General features: G+C 26.6%; 1 protein-coding gene across 3 annotated transcripts in view; it reads left to right on the top strand.

Moving 5' to 3' along the window:
- Window positions 1–25,026, top strand: part of LOC113553886 (protein atonal homolog 7-like) — a 37,827-nt gene extending 12,801 nt beyond the window's left edge. For 2 of the 3 annotated variants that reach the window (XM_026957446.1, XM_026957449.1), the window contains exon 3: window positions 24,382–25,025. In XM_026957446.1, the coding sequence (XP_026813247.1) occupies window positions 24,382–24,537 (156 nt within the window). In that variant the 3' untranslated portion in view covers window positions 24,538–25,025. Of the gene's footprint in view, window positions 1–24,381 lie in introns of all 3 variants that reach the window. The other variant, XM_026957448.1, reaches the window with a different exon arrangement.
- The last annotated feature ends 375 nt before the right edge of the window (window positions 25,027–25,401 follow it).

The following is a 25,401-nucleotide window of genomic DNA, read 5'->3' as shown; positions in this document are numbered from 1 at the left end:
AAATATTTATATAAATTAGAATATATGTTACTTTTTAATAACTTACCTACACTGTAATAATTTGTTTGCCTAGTTTCTATAATTTTACCAAATGAAAACACATTTTATTCTATTTGCTGGTTATGTCGTTTTTTGATAGATACAATTAAATGATTATACTTCTTATCTCTGTGGATTTTTAAAATGCAAATTCGATTTGTCACAAACCTAGGATATTTTTTTGAGTGAACTAAATTTTTGTTAATCTTTCCATTCAAAATTAGAATCTTTCGTGATATTAAATCATTTTAAAATAATTTAAAAAAATGCACGATTATTAATTAAAATAATAAAATGAACGCAACAATATATAAACGACTTATAACTTAGCCGTGTGTGTGATTACTGATTAATATTAATTCATATTACATGATAATGATAAACACTATTAAAATCAAAAATTCTAATACAAATCCATCAGTAAAATTGTACCATAACATTTTTTTAAATTTAGTTATATTATGATGTTCGCAACATGTTGGCCAACACCGTAACACACATCGCATTTAATTTCAATTTATTGAAATTTTGAATATAGAAATATAAAATTTTAAAATTTTAATTTTTGTCATCTAACGTCACGATTTTATGGAATAGTCCTTAAAAAAAAAAATTGTGGTTGGGGTGAGGTTTTGATCCCATGGATTCGCTTTCTTGTATAAGTGATCGCCTGGTCATTATGTCATAGTTTGGGTATAAGTTTTCACGTTTTCAATAAAAGAAATATATTTTAGTCGTTTGTATAGATTTATATTGTCGCGATCACGACGCGACGTGTTCTATTTTTTCGCCGTACAGCATTCAGACAGATATAAACACATAATATTATAACAATAATAACATTGTCGAACTGCTGTCGTACACGTGCAGTGTGCGACTAAATAATCGTCTCGATCATAGACGCGTTATTCGACTGATTTTATGCGCGTGCATAAAATTATATATTTATTATACAGACTGTAGAGTAATAAAAAGAAAAGAAAAACCGAGAACCGTGTCATGGTTACAGAGTCGCCATGTTATTTACACATAAAACCCAGTGGTGTGTCGTCAATAAATTTCCAAACGAAAACAAGAGTCGTGATTTACGATGCTCAGCAAACGTCCGTAAACCTTAAAGATCGCGCGTAAACCTACATCGCTGGATTTTATTTGGATTACTTTTGTGAGCGTTCGAAACTCTTAAATTTTTACCCTCGCCCTTCTCGTCCATCGATGAACACCAATCAATGCCGTTTGAGTTACATACGTGTGTAAACGGCGCTACGGCCGACGGAGCACATAATATGTATTATATAATGTGTCCTTATATATACTATGTACAGGTAATTCAACCTAGGATGCTTACTCCCTTTTTTTCTTCAATAATGCAGTTATTAAAAATCTTATGTTTTGGAATTTTTAAATAATATACTTAAAGAGTGCTAAAATTCGAACGACCAGTTTTTTAGTAATTTAATTTTGTGTACTTACTAAAGACAAAACGTCCGTGATAATAATAGATTTGGAGGATATATAGACTTTAATAATTTGAACATTTTGGTAATTTTAATATTAATCTGTCGATATTTTATAATTAATAAAAACGATCTAAGTAAAGTAAATACTAGATATGATATTATACATAGTGTATTATATTATATTATATTTTCGTATACTATTTTCAAGGAAAATAAATTTTATTATCTTATATATAAACATTTTAATTAGTGAAAAATTACTCGTTTATTTACCTTAAATTAGTTACATCAAGATTTCCAAGAAATTATTTACTAAATAATTTACAATACAAGTGTGTATCGTCACAGAATATTCGTTTGGTAATAATATTAAAAAATAAAAATCTTAAAAATGTGAAAATACGGTTTTTAAAGATATTAAAAAATTCCATGAAATAGAATTTGAATAAATTCATTATTAAATAAAAAAAGAGGGTGAGCATGCTTGGTGAATTACATCGTATAATGTGTGTCATGTGTTTATATTAATTTTCACACAGTTTGTACACATGTTGAGGTTCTATGTTTAGGGCTGTAAAAATTACTAATATTCTGTTGATTTTCACTGGACAACGGTGACAGGGATTTTATATTCTTACGTGTTTTTTTTTTTTTTTTTGGTCGAAATTGTATACTTTGAATTGGGTTAGCATTCTTGTTTTATTCTCCTATAAAGTTATGTATGATAAGTCATAAAGAAATAAAGAATAATATAGATAAAGCAGTATATTAGGACCAATATGATTCATCATAAATAAATAAATTCTGTAACTTGTGTATAGAATATAGATAGTCAAATTATAACTTATGGCCTTATTTTTCTAGTAATTCATGGAGATATTTTCAACACAAAATGAATGTTGGAGTAAGTAACATTTTTAAACAACTGTATGATAAAATAACTGAATTTGAACATAAGAAAAAGTGTATTTGTTGATTTCTCTATTTATAATATGTATATACAGTTTGATGATATTGTTAATCACTCTTGTAATAAACGAGGTTTAAATTTAAAATTATGTAACTGTCAAAAAATAATTAGAGTAATGAAAGTGAAATATTCAGGTTTAATTATTGATTGGAATCTTCGGTGGAAAATATACATTAAAACATGATAATATACTTTCTTAGATACTACTCTAAAACATATAAAATTTAATTTATTTATTGTTATTTATAAAAAATATATATATATATATTACACAGGTAACATGCATAAATAGATACATGATTTAAAAACATTATATACCTATTAAAATAAAGATGTTTCTCTAGTTACTAGAGTCTAATATGTCTAATATCCTAATGAAACCTATTTAGGCATAGCGTACATGAATATTTTTATTATATTAAAAATGCATATTTCGAGCATAAAGATTATTTAGCATAATATTATTATGATATTATATAAATATAAGAATAATATTATGAATTTAAGAAAAAAAGTATCTTAAATATTGTAACTTAACATATTATATAGGTTTTATTGTATTCTAACAACTCATTTACTTCGCCACAAGTTCTGTTCAATGAGGTAAATTAAATAATAATAATATTTTGTATTTCTATTATTTATTCGATAAAAAAAATTTATATGTTTTAAATATATATCGGTATTACTTTATGTAAACAAATATTAAAAAAAAAAAAAATAATTATTAATATATGATTACTACATTTTGAATTAATTTTAATATTCTATTTATCATTAGCATCGTGGTAAAAAATATTTTAATTATTATTATTTTAGTTAAGATTGACTGTGATATTATTTTTTCCAAAGAAAACATCGAAAGTATAATTATAATAATGCATAAACAATATTTAATTAATAATATACTTTGGGATATAAGTTATTATATTATCGTAAATTTAAATAAAAATGTTTACTTACAGCTGAATATTTTAAATATTAGTATAAAGTTATTATAGTAGGTAGTTAATATGTGGTTAATTATTTGAATACATAATATGTGGAATTCTTTAAAAAAATTGTTAAATATTATTTTATTTTCTAATTCATATTATTGTTTTAAAAACATTAAATTGTGTAAATCCATACACAGTGAAACCAGTACATAACGGACAGTCACAGGACCAAAATAATTGTCCATTATAGACAGGTGTCCGTTGTAGACAGATTTCAGTATTTTAAAAATCAAATTAATCTACAAACATATCTGCTTAATGAAAAATGAAAATTGTATACGTATACTATAATAATATTTTACATATTAATATAATCTTTACCATTATTATTATATATTATACATATACATTATAAATTTATTTTTAATATTTATTAAAAAATGATAGTATTTGATGTTTTGTTTTTGAACTTCGATTTGGTCATTTCCTACTCGTGATGGATAATTAATTTGCACTCGTGTGAAAACCCTTTTTCATAAATCGTGTTTTCACGCTGTTTCGTAGTTTGTACATAGCATTACGTATGATATTAGATTTGAATTTAAGCTAAGATTTTTATCTGTTATGTAATCACCAGGGTAAAATATTAGTGTCCGTGCCCGTAATACAAAGAGTCCGTTATAGACAGGTCAAAATACATTGGAATACATATCTTTTTGCGGGACTTAGTCATTTTGTCTGTTAAGAGAGGTGTCCATTATAATACACAGGTGTCCGTCAAGTCATGTTTCACTGTACTTATATATTGTAATTTTTTTTTTGATAAAACTATAAATATGATTTTATTATTGATTCAGGATTTTTTTATATTAAAAAATACCTAATGATTTTTCTTGTTATTAGATTCTGAGTGGAATGTTGAATATATTGATATATTTTTTTTTGTGTTTACGTACATGATAAGTAATTGATAAAATGTTGTGATATTCAAATTAGGGGTAGTTTTGGATCAAAATTTATTGTAGTTTGACAAAATTTGTCAAAATCTCGAAAATTACAAATTATTTTGTAATTAGAAATTATTTGATTATACCTAAGAACATTTTCAAAGTTCTTATTATATTTTGGAATCTATATTAAAAACAATTACTATAGAGTCATATTGAATTTTTATGATTGTTTGAAATTCGATTTTTAACAATATAAATTTTCACTCATATAATAACTTTTTATTCTCAAATTATTTTTATTTTTTGTGATAATAAATTAAAGTTGAATAACCGTAAATACTTGAAATGTTCACCGAATGTTTATATTATGATTTTAAAAATATTTTTTATGCATTTTAAGCTATTTATAGACATTAGAATTTTTCGATATTTATTGTTTTTTTTTTTTGTTTTTGTAAAAGTAACTTAGTAGGCTTATAATTTAATGTCATACAGACGGAAATTTATTGAATTTTTAAGTTGTTTCATGTGTGTAGAAATATTTGTATTATATTTGTAACTACGTCTATTTTAATAATGTAAATTTTCTGATATTTTCTAATTCCTCAATATTTAATATATATATATAAATATATATATATTAACTGTGGTGACTGGCGAGTTAGGTAATATTCTTGTAATGCTAGTATAATAGTATTTTTTTCATACTGTTACATTTGAACCTTATTCGAATTTATAATGACCACTGCCAGGATAATTGTACCCCCGAAACACCAGATACTGGACTAAACAAGCAAATATTCAGATGGTTGAACCATTACACTTTGATCACTAGATACCCTAAACAAATACTACTTGTTCCTTTGTTGGTGTACCTGTACCTTTATACTTTATAGGTATCACCATGTTAATTAACACAATCTGTCAATTTTCGTCCGATATATTCCAATTAAAATGTATTTACATTTACCTGTTTCGGAATTGTAATTTATTTAAAGATAAATAAGAAAATTTAATAAAGTTTGTTACCAAGTATTTTTTCCAAAATGTCACGTCCAATCACGTATTCGTTATAATGTAATTCAACGAAAGGAAGTCAATAGCCGAAGCCCAAGTAACAATACATAAATTATGTAAATAGATATATGCCTAATTCATATTATATTATAGGTAAACATTACTACATTAGTCATACACAGTATTAGGTATATATAAATTCAAGTGAAATGTCAATGTTAGTAATATAATTATACTGCGCAGTAGTGTTATTGAAATCTTGTTTTATATTTATGTATTGAATATAATATCATTTAAAATAAGGTTTTAATTTTACTATTTGAAAACCATTACTTCGTTTAATCAATAATTGGTACTCAATTGAGTAGCAGAATATCATAATTCTATCATTTTTACCTATATTTTAGTGTTATATAATGATTGGAAAATCTAGCAGCTTTGTCAATGCAATATATTAATAATATTTATTTAAAATAATCATGACGATAAAAAAATCTTGTTGTAAACAAACAAACTATAAACTATTGTACATTTAATAATATTAGATACATATTTCAAACTTAAAAATGTAGTGCGAAATTAAATGATAGTTAAAATTTAATTTTTAGAATTATCAATCTAACCAAGATATTTAATCAATAAATTGTAATAAAATAGCTCAACCTTAAATAAAATCACTGAAATCACTATCATGAAAATGAAGATTAATCTAAAGTATTTCTAGTAAAAACTCAAAATCTATCTTCAAAAATAGATTGGTAAAGAAAAAAAAGCCGTTTTACTCGTAAAAAATCAAAGTAAGCTAACTTTAAGAATGATAGCTTATAAAACGTGTGAACCTTTTATACTTCAATATAAATTTATAACAAATATTTTATAAGTATAATTCTGTTCAGTTTTTAAATTTTAACACATTTTTAATCGTGTATTTCTAAAAATATTTTTTAAGATATTGCTATTTTCTTGTAACGCTAAAAAAATATTTTAAATAATATTGTGTTATAATTTATGTAGGTATAATAAAAAGTATGAGTTTCATCATTAATTATGTATGACTTAATACCTATTTAACTTTAAAATTAATATTAAAACACATAATGCGTCTAGCTACAAAAACAAATTAAAATATATATATTTCAAGATTAAACACGAAATATTTCTTTATTTATATCCTACTACATATATGCGTAATATTTGAATAACCGTTGAAGCAAAATGTAAGAGTTTTTTTATTTATTTTTGAACCTTACTCAACGGTACTTTTGAAAGAAGCAATTAACTGAAATACTAAATCTCTTCACGTAAATAATTTGCACCTATTCTCTGTAACGCTCAAAAATAAACATTTTTCTCGGAATGTGACTAAAATCTTCGTGAGTTGAAATTATGAATATAAGTTATGGTTTGTGACTCGAAAGATTAAAACTTTTTAGATATTAGACAGTAGATACATATCGTGGAGTAGAGACAAACATCGTTTACATTTTATATTTACAACAATCTTGTATTCATTCATCCTTTACATTTCTTAAAGTTGTCATAGAGATAAAAAAATTATTCAAAATGTCTTAATTCTTTGAAATATAAAATTGTTTCAAATTTGTTTGATATTTACACAAATTCAATTGATATGAAATGTATAACTTAATACATTCGTGTATTGAGCAACAAAGTTAAGAGATATACGATGTATTTAACAATAGAACATATACAATTAATATATAACTACATACTCTATAAACAGTATAATATATGAATATTAATGTAACTATAATTAATAGTTGACTAATAGTTATAATATTTGTTATCAAGATTTGTTTTGTACTCCGATAACTCTTCTGTATAACACAACTAATTATTTATTATGTTTTTACTTTGGGTTTAGCTGATAATTGACATAATAATTACACATTCTTGTGCTACATGTGCTTTTACATTTCTGAAATGTATCAGGTCTGCCGCTTAGCTCCTTTTGCTTTATAAAACAATTTCAATAATATTATACTTAAACATTAAATATTTACTCAATGTTCACTCAAAATTCAACAAGCAAATTGAAATCAAATCAAAACATAATTAAATATGTATATTATAGTAGTTAATATATATTTTCAAGCAGTAATGGCGCACGTTTACATTTTAAAATCTGAATAAATCGTCATAAAACACGTTGATTGTTGTTTGTTTTTCGACTGTTCGCCCTTCGGTTAAATTTAGACCGCTTAAAGTTTGTATTTATTTCCAACGCCGATGTCTCCTATTACGACCATTATTTTTTTGGCTTCTATAGGCCTTAACTTTATCGAGACCCATTCGATCTAGTCGTTTTCAATTTATATAGCTTAGTTTCGTCGCCATGACTCACAAACACAACGTATATCGCCACCGTTCCCACGACCTTTTAAAAATTTATCTATGTTTACACACCGAGAACACATGCGTGGTGGCTATAACGACGAGTCTTATTTGTTACAAAATATACAACTCTAGTATAATTTAGTACATTTACTTCCTACGCATCGCCCAATATATAAATGTAATTATCTACTAATATCGTAATAATATCGTACACAAATAAATATTCGATGGAACTGAAAACTAATAACTACATTAATTTTCGAACTTTAAATACACTTTTATTAGAATTAATCATTGATTATAAATACACTAATAAATTATATAATATTATATATTTATTCTATATATCGTTTCTGGTTATTTTAATTAGTTAATGAAAAGGAAAAGGGTTCTTAGGTATCTGAATTATTAATTAAAATTAAATCACAGATCTCTAAATTAAGAACATTTTAAGAACACGCATTTCAAAATTGTTAAGTTTTTTCTAATAATAGCAACTGTTTTTAAAAACGTTGATTTATGTTTTCAAAAACTGAATACTATTTATTATATGAATTTAAAAATTAAAAAGGTTTTTACTAAAATTTTAATCCACTATCTTATGTAATTATGGACATTACATAATACTATATTTTAATGTAAACATCAATGAAACCATAAATATCTGTACTTACTGAATTCACTTAATTATATCGTTCACGTTATATTATTTTTTAAATATCTCAATAGTTAATATAATAATATAATAGCATTGTTTGAGAAGTTCCAACGAATGAAATAATTTTATGATTTTGATTGTACTCAAAAATAGTATAATATAATCAATAATTTGTTATTTAGCTATAATACTTTATTCTAAAATTAATTAGTACAAAAAAAATGATTTAGCTTTTGTTTTGTATGGCATTAAAATTATGTGAAGATAATGATTAATAAGCGTATTGCGTATGGCATTTCGTACAATAAAACAATTGGATGTTTATAAAAATTATAAAAGAAAATTATACACTAGTTATAAGGCGTTTAACGTAGGCCATTACTTATACATAAAACACAATTCAAACAAGCTATAATATTCAAATTTAATCAAGGAAAAGTTGACTTAAGATGCCAATTTGCTTAACCTTTAAGGCTTTAACGATTTTCTTGAAAGTATCCTTGGGTTCATACAATTTATAAATCATTTGTGTTATACGATGTCGCATGTATTTATTATAAATAGTCAAGTTTTATTAAATTTTAATTTTGAAAAATAAACTACAATTCGGACAGTTTTTTGATTTATTGTCATACTATTAAATTAAAATGTACGAGTAATAATTGTAATCTTAATAATATTTATTATACTATAAAATACACGAGTAACTAATAAAAGCACACTTTGAACATTTGATCAAACTTCTTTATTTTTTAAGTCAGAAGTTATCCCTTATTAAAAGTTAGTGAATAATACCGTAAACTAAACACGGTTTTATACTTTTATACGATGTTTAAAGTTTCGCAAATATTGACACTTTTACAAATATGTAATTACTGTTTTAACGATAATGTCATTACCACAGTCTACTTATCTCGATAGATTCGTTTCTGCAGGCGACGTGCTGACGTTGAATAATTAATAAATCATTAATTCGTAGAAATACATTATTTTCGCAATGAATTGTAATTTATTTGAATTTTGTTCCTGCGTCTAACCAATAGCGGTAATATTATAGCTTATTGTGCTGTTGAATATCCGGAATTTTATGTCTTATTAAGAGTCTTAGTCTGTAGATATAAGGACACGTAGTTTTTAACATGTTTTTTCTAGAAGTAAAGAAAATATAAAGAGAGATAAAACTAGGACCATTTAATTGACTAGACGACCACTTATTTTTGTTTTACTTGTCAGAGTAACACGTACATTCACGTAATACGTATATGTATGATAAATGGTCGGTGTATAGGTGAAAGAGGATAAGTCAAAAACATTACTTTTTGATAAATGAGAAAAGTCTCATTTCTGTATCCACCTATGCTCTTTATATTTTTAGAGATAATTCGAGATACAAAATATAATAATACAAAATTAAATATGTTTACTTTGATGATGAAAACTTCAGCAACGAATTGAAAGTCTCTTAGAGTCTTATCCGATGGCCAACGATTATAATGAGTTCTCGTCGTAGAACCACAGAATATCAATACACGAGTATATTAATACAGGGGCGTAATTCAGGAAATATTTATTGAGTTTGCTTATTATGTCCTATCATATGTAAATTGTAGAAGTTCAATATAATTTAAAATACCTGAGCCCCTCCCAAAATAAAAAAAATTTAAATACACCCCTGTATTAATATATAATAATAATATATTTTATTTATTAATATTTATTTTTATATTTTGTTGTAAGACACCGACAAAACAAATTTTGGCTCCGGTCCTGTAAACAAATTATGACACTAATTTGGTTAGGTCTTTTTTTTTTAAATATATTGACTATTATTAACATAAAATATTAGATAAAAAACTATAGAGCTTCAAATATTGCAAATTATAGTTTGTCTACCGAAGAAACGTAGTTCGTTCGCACTTCCAAATGAACTAGCGCCGTCGTATCGTGGTAAAATTCTTCCACCACGTGACGATCGGTGTGAACACAGCGTGTTTATTGCCCAGAGTTCTTCATCTAATAGTTTGTGAGTAGTGAAATTAATATTCCAGAACTTTTTTTCCTCTTTTATGTGACGTACCCAAAAAAATGCGTCCATATTTTTGTCATTTTTATATTTATCATACATCTTATTGAAAGATTGAATCTGTTTTAAATCAGATATTCAGCTATAGCCGAATTTTTATTAATACCTTTTTAAAATTAAATATATGTTTGTATCGTTTTTTCGAATTGGATTTCTTTTATAATATTGAAATAATTACATGTCTACATGTTTTGATAGATGTGCACTATTATATCACTGAATAAATAAAATTTCATTTATTCTGTGATTATATTTTATAATTTTGCAAATAAAATTTTTAAGTAGGTACACAATTTTATTCTGCTCGTTTAGGTAAATTATATGATATCCCAACGTGGCAACGTTGTACTAAATTAACGCACGGAATCGCATTATGAAAAAGGTACCGCCGATAAGCAGCGTACGCAATCGTATCCACCCGTTTTACCGACCACTGGGCAAGCAGTATGGGATTCAGCTCGCAGTGGTAAAGAGACAATCGCAATAAGACTTAATTATTTTAAATTCACAAACTCGTTTATAACATATCTGTCATATTTTTTCGACCCATTAGTTGGTTTATGACCTTGCCGTTATTTTTCAGTCAATTTATTATATCTTGTATTTTTAAAGACATCAGTTGCGTCTTCTTAAACAACTAATTATTAAATAAATAATACATTTAATTTATAATTTATTGTTGTTGAATGTATAATAAATACTTTATGAAAAGAAAATACACGTTAAATCAAATAAAATGTCAATATAGTCAATAATGTAATATAGATAATAATCAAATTATATTAAGTATAATCAAAGTCAATCAAAAATGTATATAGAAATTATCAATCAAAATGTCAGTCAAAAATTAGGTTTATATACTTATAAGATAAGATATTTATAAAATCTAACCTTGTTATTTTATTTAACTATTTATTAATTTTTAATTTTGTTTTAGCGGCGTTTCTTAGATTTACCAATAGAAATTAGTGAGCTTCTAACTAATATTACCCTATTAGCTTAAATTACTTTTAAAACAGTATCTAAAAATGTATAAATTTTCAGATGGGAACTATAAAAAAATATATTACATTTTGTGTGAAAAGGCGATGGATAATGGTAATACTGTTATTGCTTATAATTTAAACACTGCGCTTAATCAAGTATTTTATATGAACTTGGTAAATTCAGAATATTGCAAAACTAAATATTATATACAATTATATATAATCAGTACAAAGATAAACCGATAGTAAAGATATTGAATTTTTATTTGGTTGACGATGAACGAAAATTTGCCTATTATTGATTTTCAACTAATTATCAGCAAAAAATCTATAAATTATCATAATTTATAACGTAATACATTTTATCAAAAAATAATATTAGAGCCCAGGATCACTCATAAATACATCACGGAGAACCCCTGAAACAGTGGAAACCAAAATAAAATCTACTATCATCTAATATAATGAAAAGTAATTCCTTTATATCTTTTTAAAGGAACCCAACTAAGGCACTCCGACTGGAATTCGGTCTTTCTTTGCTGAATAATAGGGGGTATTATCCATGAAAATAACTGTATTTGGTAATGGTGCAGTTTTGAAAATTCATTTATAAAATGTGTCGTCCTTCATTTTATGATGGTAGTCTGAGCCTCTGAGGAATTTGCTTTCGATTCGAAACATAAAAAGCCTCTAGGAACAAAACCAGGTAATATGTAACACAATGAGTTGTTTGCCTTTATCTGACTATTCCTTTCGACCAGTGGTTAGTCTTCTAAAGAATATTGTCTCCCGTGGTGAATTGAGGTTCTGATCGACCAACGTTTTATTCAAGTAGTACATCGGTCTAAGATATTTAACAGATATTTTTAAAATATATATTCGTTGTCAATGCACAATATCGTATCATTCTAGGGGTGTGCTGGACTGAGATTTTTTGACATTCACAAAACTCAAATTGTTCAACAGTTTGTAAAACAACAAATGTTTAAAATTTGGCATACTTTCAAATTCATTGACGATCGTTAAGGATTTTAGAACGTTAATTTTACGATTGAACCAAAAACCATGAATTTTTTCTGAATATAAGATTAACATTAGGATATAACCTATTTATTAATTAAAACGTTATTGTCCTGTTAAATTTAGATTATCATGATATTATTTAGTTTAAACGAATAGCCCGAGTTGGTACACAATAATAATCTAACAAATACCTTTAACTCAACTCTAATAATAATAAATTATTATATTATAATAAAAAAAAAAATGATTTATTTTGTATAACAGCTTATATTTACTGTAATATTAAATTATTTATGAACAATGTATACCTTTAAGCACAATAATATGATATTGCAAGGCCGTAATTAGGGGGAGGGTCCAGGAGTCCGGAATTTGTGATATTGGTAATTTAAAGGGCATAATTCTCTTTATATTGTAAAATCGGAAAGATTTGTTCTTTATATGTTCATGATATTACATAAAATATTTTTGAGTTAGGTACAGTTATATCAAATTTTTATAGATGATTAAATTAAATGTATTATACAACGTATAAAAATAAAAATAATAATAGGCAATACATAATAAGTTCACAAATGTTGACAACTTAGTTATTATGCTAAATTATATATCATAAAATTATGTCATATTTTTAAACATGGAGTTCTTTGATATAAAAGGAATGTGATAAATGCATTGACAGTACTTTATACCTTATTACCTGTGGTCCCAATTGACCCTAACCCAACGAGTTCTTGTAACGAATATTCATATGTTTATATAATCAAACGATTCAAAGAACTGACAAACCTTAAATACGCACGACAGAATATTCTAGAATCCAAACAATAATAAAATGAATCTTATCTTTGGATTTAAAAATTTATTTGTGGTAATTAATTTGTGACATTGAAGCCTTAAATGAATAATAAAAATAAAAAAATAAATAAACAACAAATATAAATATAGGTAAGAAATCATCAATGTATAATATTTTATAGGCCAAAACGTAGGAGTACTGAAAAATAGATTAAAATATCCTATTGTTATTATTTATTAATACGATACGAAAACTTGGGTATTTTTCTTATGAATTCACAATTTCACATAAACACATAATTATCTAATATTTTTCATTCAGTATAAAAGAGCTTTATAAAAAATACAAAATAAACCATAATATTATGTATATTAGTAAAAATTACCAATAAATTCTAAAATACTTCAAATACGCGTAAATATTCTAATAATGGAAATATAAAATTTTATGTTTGGACTATTTGGAGTCACTGGTGCATAAAATAAATATTTATAACCCATATTACTATTTTTATCTGTATCCTGTAATGATTAGAAAATGGTATAAAATCCGAGACATGCTTATAAGTTATTATAAACTATTCACCTGAATTTCAATTTGTATGTTTCAAAAGGAACCAAAATATATTTTGCTTTTATTGTCATTCAAAATAAATAAATAAAAATTTAAAAAAAATATAACGATAACAATATTTGTATTATTTTGACTAGAAGTTATGTAAAAAAAATATTTTTTAAATTGTTTATAGATTTCTGAATTAAAAGTTTTTTTTATTAAAATAATCATCCTGTATTTAAACTGCACTTTTGTGTGTTGCGTGTGTGAGTGTGAGAGAGAGAGAGTGTGTGTGTGTGAGAGAGAGAGAGAGAGAGAGAGAGATGTACACTTTTTGATTCAAAGGACCACTGATGATTCGGACGGGTCTGAAACATTATTACGACGCCGCATCATTAATAAGAATGTGGTCGTCGACATACGAAATAAAAAAGCGACACTGACTTCTTGCTGAGTGGTGGTACCGGAGCCCGAGATTTTAAAAAACGGCAACTTATAAATACCACTGACAGTGGAGAAGAATAGTGTTTGACTAATGGGAAGCGGGCCAAAAGAGACAAATGATTGGACAGGTGCAATTTGTCACATCTCTTCTCTCGACGGCATCGTCAGCGCGACGATTGTATGTCAATTGTGTATTCGTCGTCGGTTGTGGAGAGGAGAGGCGTAGACAAAAAATTAAATATTACCAAAATAAACAAATGACGGGATGCATCGGAACGAATTCGGCACGGTGTTGTGGGTAAAAACTAAAACCACTCGTGAAATATAAAACCCGTGCATTTATATCTACCTATTGATTTTTAAACAAATTAACATTGTAAATAATATGATAGTTTCGAGTTAAACATTCCGATACTATGAGTTTTTGCGAATGGTCTATAATTTTGTGCCATTTATTATTATGTTTTTTCAAGTGTTTTCTGAACGGCATTCAGCATCTGATTTGACTTTATCTTGTAGCACAAACGTTCTTTATGCATAAAATAATAAATACAATATTAAAGTAGTGTAACGCCATTTTGTTTAATACAATAATATAGTAGACTTACTATTTACAATATCATTATACCTAGTGACGGAGATGGGCGCTACATTGCCGTCGTTATTGGATTTTTTTCGCACGAGTTGCGAATGCCAATCGTCTAAGTGCGTGAAAGATAAAACTGGGGGAGGGGGAGGGGCACCGGTAATACTTATGTAGTACATATTTATATGCAAAATAGAATATAATATTACTATAAACAGAGTGATTCACCGACTATGCTCACCACCATTTTTTTTTTAACAATGGATATATTGAAATTATGAAATTATAATTTTGTAATATTTTAGTATAGGTACTTATACTCGTAGTTAGTAATTATTTAATATAGGTTAGTTAGTTTCCATTTTTTTACTAGATCAAAAACCAGCTTTTACGAGCCAATACCATTCACAAATATTTAGTTTAAAGGGATTTTAAATTCGTATGCTTCGGCGCTTCGGGTATGTAATTACCTTTATAATTTTTACAACAATTTTAAAAACGAATAAAAAAACTAATCTTAAGAATTTATGCTTGAATTTTGAATAATAAATATACGAATAATTTAATATACTTCTACCAAATATTTAATTTTTAATAAAAAGAAAAAAAACAACAAAATTATTGTTATTTCGTCCATAGAAATACTTATTATGTCAACTTATATTTAATTACTCTTTTATTCTCTCTATTGCTCTTTAATTAAAATACATATTATTACTCATGAATACTTACCAACATTTTAATTAGTATCAAAGGAAATATTCTGTGGTAATATTGCTACCCCGTATATTTTGGGAATATTTGAATTGGTCCCCGTATCCAATTAGCAGATACTTTTACCTGTTCTATTAAATTATTCAGGTACCCGAGAATCAACCAGTACGCAACCCTCTTAACTTATTTTCGTGATTTCATTGATTACAAAAATTTTTCAAAATGATCATTTAACTAGGTATATGTTATAGAAATAGTAAAAATAACTCATAAACCTAATGATTATATTTTTTGAATTATAATTCTTATATTAAATAATAATAATTTACTAGTTTAAAAATAATTTTTTATTTAGATCACAATCCATTTATTTAGTAGTAGGCTTAAATTTCTACTCTATATAGAAAGGTGCCATTTGGGTGCCTATTCTATATCATGATCGCCTTAAGTGAAATGGACGACCATGAATTTTCTCAATGGCTAAACTTTATTCATTGTGTTAAATAAGACTATTACGAATTCCAAATTAACAGAAATTATTTTCATTAACATTTTATAATTTTTAAAACTTGGCCAAGTATAATAACTATTAGATTAAATATTATACATATCTTTTTTTGTAGAACCATTATTTCATAATTATTATTTTTACTATGAACATTTTAATAATTCAAAAACCACTCATTTGAATTTTTATCTAGATCAATGATGCACAACCTGGGGATTACAAAATTATTATAGGGTCGACAATAATATAACACAAAATGAAAAACTTATATAAAATGTATTTCTTTTTGTTTTTGTTTTGGACTAATTAATTTAAAGAAATATAAAAATTACATAAAATTAGGTAACGATTTAATTTATCTGAATAACATTTTTGTATTCATTAAGTAAGTATATATTATACACTTACATAATGTCGGTAGGAAGGGCGGTCGCCTCATCAAAAAAAATTTATTTGAGGGTCGTGGATCTAAAAAGGTTGTGCACCACTGATCTAGGTACAATAACATTTTCAAAAAAAAAATCATTAGGTTAACAATTTACAGGGGTCATGCTTGACAAATCACCCAGTATACCTGTATATATATACTTTACAAATATTATATTATGTTATCCACATCAAATACGTGTATTGTTAATGCTTGAGCGAAGTGGTTATAATAATAGTAATATGTATACCTACAGTATTGTATCCGTTTGTGTGACTTTGTATAATGTCCCTATAATAATATGCAATGTACGTGTGTGCATTTTGTGAGACATTTTCTTATTTGTGAATATTATTAACCTTTTAGCAAAAAATCTTTCTCCTTAGACTTTTCATAATTTTGCATAAGATTTCATACCTAAAATCTTTATTTTGCTCTCATTTTTTCTCTTTTGCTTAAAACGCACGAACTCGTTCGTTTGTTTTCAAACGATAAATCTGGTTTTTCGTTCTTATAACACAATAATATTAAATTTACATGTATACGTATTACGTATATACTTAGGTATATATTAGTTTTGTCAATTGAAATCTCGATGTATAATAATTAATCTTATTTATTGCAGTAGGTAATAAATAATAAGTAATTACAATTTATACAACATTATAATCGTAAGAACTTAAAAACCTTTATTTTTAATACTTGAATAAATAATTTTAAATGGACTTAAACCTATAATAACGTCATATCGAATCATATTATAATATTAGTTTATTCCAAAAAATTAAAATAATATTTAAACTATTAATGTATAATTTTATTGATTAAAATGACTTCTAGCTATATGTCTTATCTATATCGTTAATAAGAATTAATTCACAGTACTTAAGTACTTACTAAACTATTTATTATTTAACGTTACTTTATTCATATTTAATATACCAACTTATTTTATTTATGAATATTTTAATAATTTAAAATTTATCTTAATGCAATTAAAAAAAATTAAAATAAATAATGTAAAAAACGATAGTACATTATTTAACCGTTAAATTAAAAATAATTAGACAAAACTATAAATTTATACTCTTTAATTATAATATGCATATTTTTGAACGCTTGAAAAATGTTCTTCGATTTAAGTTTCAGATAATACTATACCACAGTATTAAATGTCTATTATTACAAAATTTAGATACATATATTATATTATTAATTGTTAATTTATTATATAAACATAAATTACACTAATTAGTGTGTTTTAGTAAACTTTAATTGTTTTGGTAATAAATTATAGTGATACCTTGTATTGTAAAAAGGAATAATTATGTATTTTTATTAACTTTTAATACCTTATGGTATATTTAAAATGTATACAAGCAGGTACATAAAAAAAATTTGAAGGGTTAAAGGATTATAAAATTATACAATAATCAATAATAGGTACATAAATGTTTTTTTATACTTTATAAAATACAGCTTTAAGTTAAGAACATTATTAATACAATTAAGTCACAATAGTATAATAAGCATATTAAAAAAAGCATTTTTTTATGGATTAGAATGCCTTAAAGGTTGACAATAACCTCATAAAACAGTATTTAATATATTTAAAAAAGTTCACTTCGGAAAGCAATCGGGTGAAATCTGTGTGATCGGTCAAGGGAACCATCCAATTTGTACATACTTACTACCGATGCCATTTCTGATGGGATTTATATAGTATGACCAATCCCATTAAACATATCGTGGTATGGAGATTCGCTTAAGCCTAAAAAATAAAAAAGTTAATAGTTAGGGAAATAAATGCTGAATATATAAAAATAATTAAAAGCGCAACGATACCATTTTAGGTTATCGTATAGGGTATGTGGAAGGATGGATTTTAAATATGTTTAAAAAGTATGTCAATAATCAAAGAAGTTAAAAATTCGGGGTAGTCACTCCGTTGTAAAGATTTCGAGTGTACTCCGTCATTGAATAGTAATGGATGTGTTCAATTTGATTTCAATGATAAATGGTTACATATGAAAAACGATTCTGAGCGGATACATCCTGTCAGACTATATTTCTAAGGATATTTCACTATGGATTATGAATGATGGACAATGGGCGGAATCGAATAAGCTGAAAAAATTTATAGTACTATATATTATAATAATAAGTTTTTTTATTTATTATACAATATTATCATAGTTAATAATATAATATTTGTGTTATAAACGTTTCAATTAATGTATAGTGTGAATAGATAGGAACATAGGTGGTAAATAATAATATACGTAATGTTGAAAAATTTCAAGTTTTGACAAAAATATTTTTTAAATTACAACAAAATTACTAAAATTGTTTAAGGAAGGAATTGAATTGCTTAATTGTTTATTTAAATACCATCTAATTTCATATGTCTTTAAAAACAATTGATTTTCGATATTTGTAATATGCTATAGTAACAACTCGTCAGGTACGATTTAAACATTAAAAAAAAAAAAAAAATTTAATTGCTTTTAAATTACTTAAAATTAGTTCCAATAGTTATTCCGAAAATTGTATACAAGATTAAATTAAATAAAAGTGGAAAGTATTAAGTTTATATGTAAACTATGTATATTATATTTTAAATTATAAAAGAATTTCTGAATCGTTTAAGTGAAAAATCATTGTTTTTCTTATAAATATTCAAATAAATGAAATTTTTTTTAGGTACACTATCAAAAAAAAAAAAAATGCACCTAGGTATCTATAAAAACATAAACTATTTTTTTTATATTTTTTTTATATTTTTTAAAGTAAAACTTATAAGAACCCGTATGTTTAAAAATTAAATGTTTTATGAAATTTTAACTATATTCCGGTCCATGATAAACGCAACTGGGTGGCAACCAAATTACGTTCAAACTTGCACATACCCCACCAATTTCACACGTCGATAACATTGTCCTTGTCGTAATTCAGCAAACGAGTGCATTCTTTGAGAGTTGAAATATACAACTGATTTACTGGTCTGTAAAATATATTTGTGATTTTATTTTTATTTTTATGTGAGTAATTTAAACTTATGGTGAACTTTATTCGATTTTCAAGCCTTTCACATATATATTTAAATACATAAATTGGAATAGTTTGAAAAAGTTGTTAATGTCAAATATTTAAAAATATCCAAAAAGAGTGAAAATGCTTTGAATGTTTATCCCCTAGGAAATTCTTTTATAAATATTTAGTGAAAAAGTCTAGTTAATAATTTTTAAATTAAAAAAAAAAATCAATTTTGTCAACTAGATTCATGTAAAATGTCGGTTTTCCCCAATTATTTTGGAAAGTATTGAAGATAATTTAATTTTTATTCCCAAAAATATCTACTAGCTACGTATATACAAATCTCTAAAAGAAGCCACTTTAAAAGACGTACGCAGTTTTACTGATGTAGGTACGACAGAAAATAATCCACACCTATAAATATAAATTAGATACAATCATTGTTTCGTTCAGAATCTATAAACTCACACACACGTCATTGTTAAACCGATATATTCATCGCTCCACTCAAAATCTAAAATGCCTCCTCTATATCTGAAAATATTAATTTCGTTTTTTGTTTAGTTTTGGACCCAGTCCCCCTCCTATTGGCAATGTAGGTGACGCGGCCACGGTGGCCGGCGAGTCGGTGATTTCGCGGTGAGCCGGTCGAGGTGGTGAGGATCGTACCCAACACAATTTACGGAACGATTTATTGTCGTGAAAAATAAATGGTCGTACAGATTACCTACGTGCTAAACGTGGCGTATCGTTATCGTATACAACATATACATTATATATATTTTATAAATGCAGATGTTAGTTAAACAATCAAAGAAAAAAAAAACAGAACACAACAATTTGTGATTGTGGGTCGTTTATTGTATATTATAGTATATTGTGTTTTTACACGTTGATATTTGAAAAACACACTAAAAGAAGAAAACAGAAATTGAAGACAATCTGTGGTTATATAATTTACGCGGTCTGCGATGTCGACATTTTTTCAGATGGCGTAAAAGAGAACGATCGCCATCGGCCGGTACTCATCCGGACCGACTTGTCTTCCCGTCGCGCCCTGCGCTTTTGCGGCGTGGTGGGAGAGCCGACAGTGTCACGTTGTCGTTGCCCGTGGTAGCGGTTGGTAAGGTGCAGACCGGTCGCTGCGGTGCCGGTACTTTGTACCGTAGGTTTAAGGATGTAGCTAATAACCTTACCTGGTTTTAACTGGTTGTTCATCCAGAACTGTAGGTACTTGAGATTCATCGGCCAGTTGATCCGGAAGTTGGCGTCGTTCACCCAAGGCTCCATTGTCTTATGTATCATATTTATGCCATGCTGTGAGGTGTTCGTATCATTCGGATTTCTGTGCGCGATGAACACTCCACTCCTCCACGCCGTCTTGATGTGGCTAATTATTGAATGGATGTACCACATATCGAACGGTGCATCGATATAGTTTGGCAGTCCAAACGTCCCGTAAATGTCCATCAAGCTGATGACTACGTTCTTAGGCTCTAGGTTCCGGAGCGGAATCAGGTGGACGAATTGGTTTGAAAGAAACCAGTGGACCATAATGTACTCATAACCGTCGCGAGGACATTCCTGCATGTTTATGAATCCGAAGTAGACCGAAAAGTAGGAACCGTGTAAGTTAAACTCCCGTTTAAGCGGCCGCGTTGGCGACCGCTCATGTTGCGGTAAATCATAATTCAGGATTTCCGAGACCATCGCATTTCGGTTTGCGCAATGCTGGCACAGTCTCAGGTACGTCATCACCGCTAAGTTGGAAACGTTGCAATACCTAGCCTGGATTTGGTCGACCATTTCATTAAAGTTACCGTGGTTGGTGCTCTGGTGCGCCTCGTGCAGCACGTCAAACAGTTCCAGGTTGATCACGTACTTACGGAGATTGGCGGCGACATTTTCACTTGGTGCCGGCTTCACCAACCATTCGCGACCGTCTTCGACCACAATGTCATACTTTCGAAGTAACTTGCGATCTTCGGGCGTATCGTTTATTCCATGCATGTGTTTTATTTGTAAATGTTTGAGCTCTCTAATCACCCAATTATATTTATCGATCTCCATACATGTTTTTTTTTGATATTTATTCTTCGCAATTTCGGCTGCCCACGCCTCGTCGAATTTATTCCTTGTTGGATGGGTCATAATATCAGTCTACAAAGGTGTGAAACGGTTACGATGTTACGAGTTTACGTTGACCAAACACGTCAATATATAGTGCAACTGCCTACGCGCACGGATTATCTTGGACTGAATGAAGCAGCCCTGTAGCTGGCGGCTACCGATCCGATGCCCCACCATAAACTATCGCTAAAATAGAGGTTTTTTTTTTATATAAAAGGCCAAAATCTAAATGGATCGTCTAAGTCGCCTGACCACCCGCTGCTGATATCATACTGACAGAGTTAATATGCGATTATTGTGCGCCCAAATATACCTACCTGTATGTTATATACCGACCCAGGTTGGTAAAAAAAAAATTTCTCTAGCACGTATATATTATATTTTAATGCTGGGTAACTGCGTTTTTTAGTAATACTATCGAGAACTAACGATTGTTTTTGATTTTTTTCCAATGTTGCCAAATTTAATAATTATTATTACACAATTTTTTCGGATTTGTAACAAAATATTAAACATTCATAGTAAATATATGTGGTATGTGAAAAATTAAAAATCAAGTAATTTATTAAAATATTTAGAGTGTGTTAGTTTACGCTATCCCGCTATAACTGATAAATAGATAACTCATTATATTTTTATTATATTTTTTACACATATTTTTATAAGTTTATGATTGTTATAAGTTATAACTTATAACCATGGCTATTGATTCCAAATTTCAAACTTATAATTACAAACTTATATTTTATGTATTAGGTGGCATATGTCTATACATCATTAAGAGATTATAATTATTAACTACCTAATGACTTACTTCAAAAATATTTTTATTACACATTTTATCTACATATAATAATAACATTTTATACATTAGTTATTACTAAATGAGTAATAATAATTTCTATAATATCTTCTGTTGACTTAACGTGATATTTGTACTATATAATATTTTTTTATATTAAATATTTTCAAGAACCTAAATTATGTTTTTAATATTTCAATATAAAATTTTAAGTGATGCATTTGAAACTTTAATATCAAGTTATTTTATATTAATTCATTTTTTTAAACCATAAAAATATCTATTTATTGTTAATTAGAATATAATTCACAGTAATACACTTTTTATTATTTAATGTTCTTTTATTCATATTTATTATAATATTAGGTACTTACTTATTTTATTTATGAATACTTTAATATAGTATAGAAACCGTCAATAATGATTTTCAAGTCAAAGTTAGTCATACAATAACCAATTTTCATTATAAACAAAATAAGAAAATAAAATTTAAAAAAATTAAAAAAAAAAATTGCATTATTGTTACAAAATTAAATTTACATTGTACCTTTAAAAAAATGTGTTATCTTGGATTGTATTTTGTATAAAAATTATAATTATTCTTGTATATTTTTCCAATATTACAACAAATAATCATTATAAAATGCGTATTAGTTATTGAATTTGAACGATTTGTACGTGATCAATTTGTAAAGGGTCGTTAAAGTCACTCGACCGCCCGCCACTGATTTATAAAAAAAAAAAATGTAGTGAAAGGAAAAGGCATTCATTGCATGGCACATTATATATATATATTATATTGTATCAGCCCCTTCCATAAAACTGATACACAACGAATCTATAAAATATTATACATTATAATGCTCTATTGTACTGCAGGTAGTAATAGTAGTATCAATAGTATACTAGTTGGGTCCGGAAATAGTTTAGGTACTACACTATAGTTGGGTCCTAGTAATACAAATAATTAATATAAATGACAAAGTATTTATAAAAATTAAACAAGTTACTTTAAAATACGAATTATTTACTATATTGTTAAAATTTTTAAAAACTCGTTTAGAAAAAAATAAATTTAAACTCTTCAATACTCGATTTCGAATCAAATCGCTACCTATTTTAAAGATTAGGTAATAGGTTTTCTTTTGCACAATTGATTGGTTTAATTATGTAGAAACAGTAACGCGTGAGTATTAGTAATGATATATTTTGTTATTTATATTTAATATTTGTATATTTTGTATTTTTTAGAGCATTATGATTTAAGTTTCGAACCGAATATGCATAAATAGCTTTCTCAATTACATAGTGACCAACTATGATGGTCAAAAACATTTACTTTACTTAAATTAAAATATTTACAAGAGAAACAATATTTATTATTGTATATATAAGTTTGTGTTAGTATTAACGCATAACTTTCAATTTCAAAAGCATAACGTTTTTCCAGATGCCACTGTAAAAACAAATGTAACTATGTAAGAGATGCATCAGTGTCGTACTGGCGTAGCCAGTGGGGCTAGGGGGCTGCAGTCCTCCCAGAAATATTAAGAAAATTTAAAAATTATTCTAATTTTTAATGGTCTATGAAAATCGCTACAAAAATCTAAAATTGTGTTTTACAAAAATTGATCAGATTCCCCCCCCCAACCTACCTAATCTGACCACAACAACAATAATAATAATAAATGATAAAATTTTTTTACCACCAATGACTTTTATTTTGTTAGGGATTTGATAATTCTCGTTAATACTTTACCTGCAAATGAATAATAATTTTACTGGTGTTGGTACGTTATTAGCTTATTACCAATTGCAATAACTGTGAATTGTGAATATTGTCTTTCCTAATATCTAAAATATTTTTTATACTTAAATATATATATTTTTTATTTCAGACTTGGCCGTACAACGCACACAGCGCCGCTAAACAATGTTCATCACCCGACGATGATGATTGTAGATATAACTGTTATAGTAGTTATAATAATTCACTAGAAGGAAAATCGTATTCAACTTACGACACTTACTACAAGCCATCGATCAATTCGTGAATATCTGTCATTCATGTATATTTTATTCAATAAAGACCTAGGTGCTTTAAAAAAAAAATTATCATTATTAACTTAACACCTGTAAAATATTTGTATTCTTATTTTATGATAGGTCAACATTTCATTTATAGATTTGCACGTAATTTAAAATAAACTGTATAATAATAAATTATTTATAATTTAATAAAAATAATGACAACAATAGCAACTGGTTTTTTGGGCGTGTATACATCACATAATATAACAATAAGGTAGACCGAGAATTGTTCTTGATAAAATATAATCCAAGGATTCAAAAAATAAGATACTTACAGAGCAATTATTTTATCAAAAAACGAAATTACCTAACCAATAAGTATTTCTAAATATCGAGTGTTAAAAAAAAAACCTGTTATCTGTTAAGATGTACCTACTATGGATTTGGATAATATCAGAGATATTATATGATGTGCGAGTGAATTATAATGATCTGTTTTAGTTTTACACATTAAAACATTGTATTGAAAAATAATGCAGTTATTATTTCATATTATTATCAGTTTATATATTTTAAATTATTTTATTCACTATTCATTAAAGCATTAAATGATGTAAATTAAATAAGACAATTTTAGTAACTTATTTTCATTACATATAATCTAAAATTTTATGTTTTTGGTTATAAACAGGAATTTATATATTAGGAGTTTTGTATTTAATTTAGTGTGCTTGTTGTTGATCATTAGAATTTTAAGTAAGCTGAGACGTGCATTTCCTAAAATTAAGCCTTTTAATTTTGACGTGGTGTAACCAAGTGAGCTGGTGGTCAAAATTAGACGTTAGTATTTGGTCGATTGAGATGTAGGAATTTGAATATTATCTAGA

This window comes from Rhopalosiphum maidis, chromosome 2 (genome assembly GCF_003676215.2).
Source record: "Rhopalosiphum maidis isolate BTI-1 chromosome 2, ASM367621v3, whole genome shotgun sequence".
NCBI lineage: Eukaryota > Metazoa > Arthropoda > Insecta > Hemiptera > Aphididae > Rhopalosiphum > Rhopalosiphum maidis.
The sequence above is the reverse complement of the archived record's forward strand: the minus strand, read 5'-3'. Positions and strand labels throughout refer to the sequence as shown.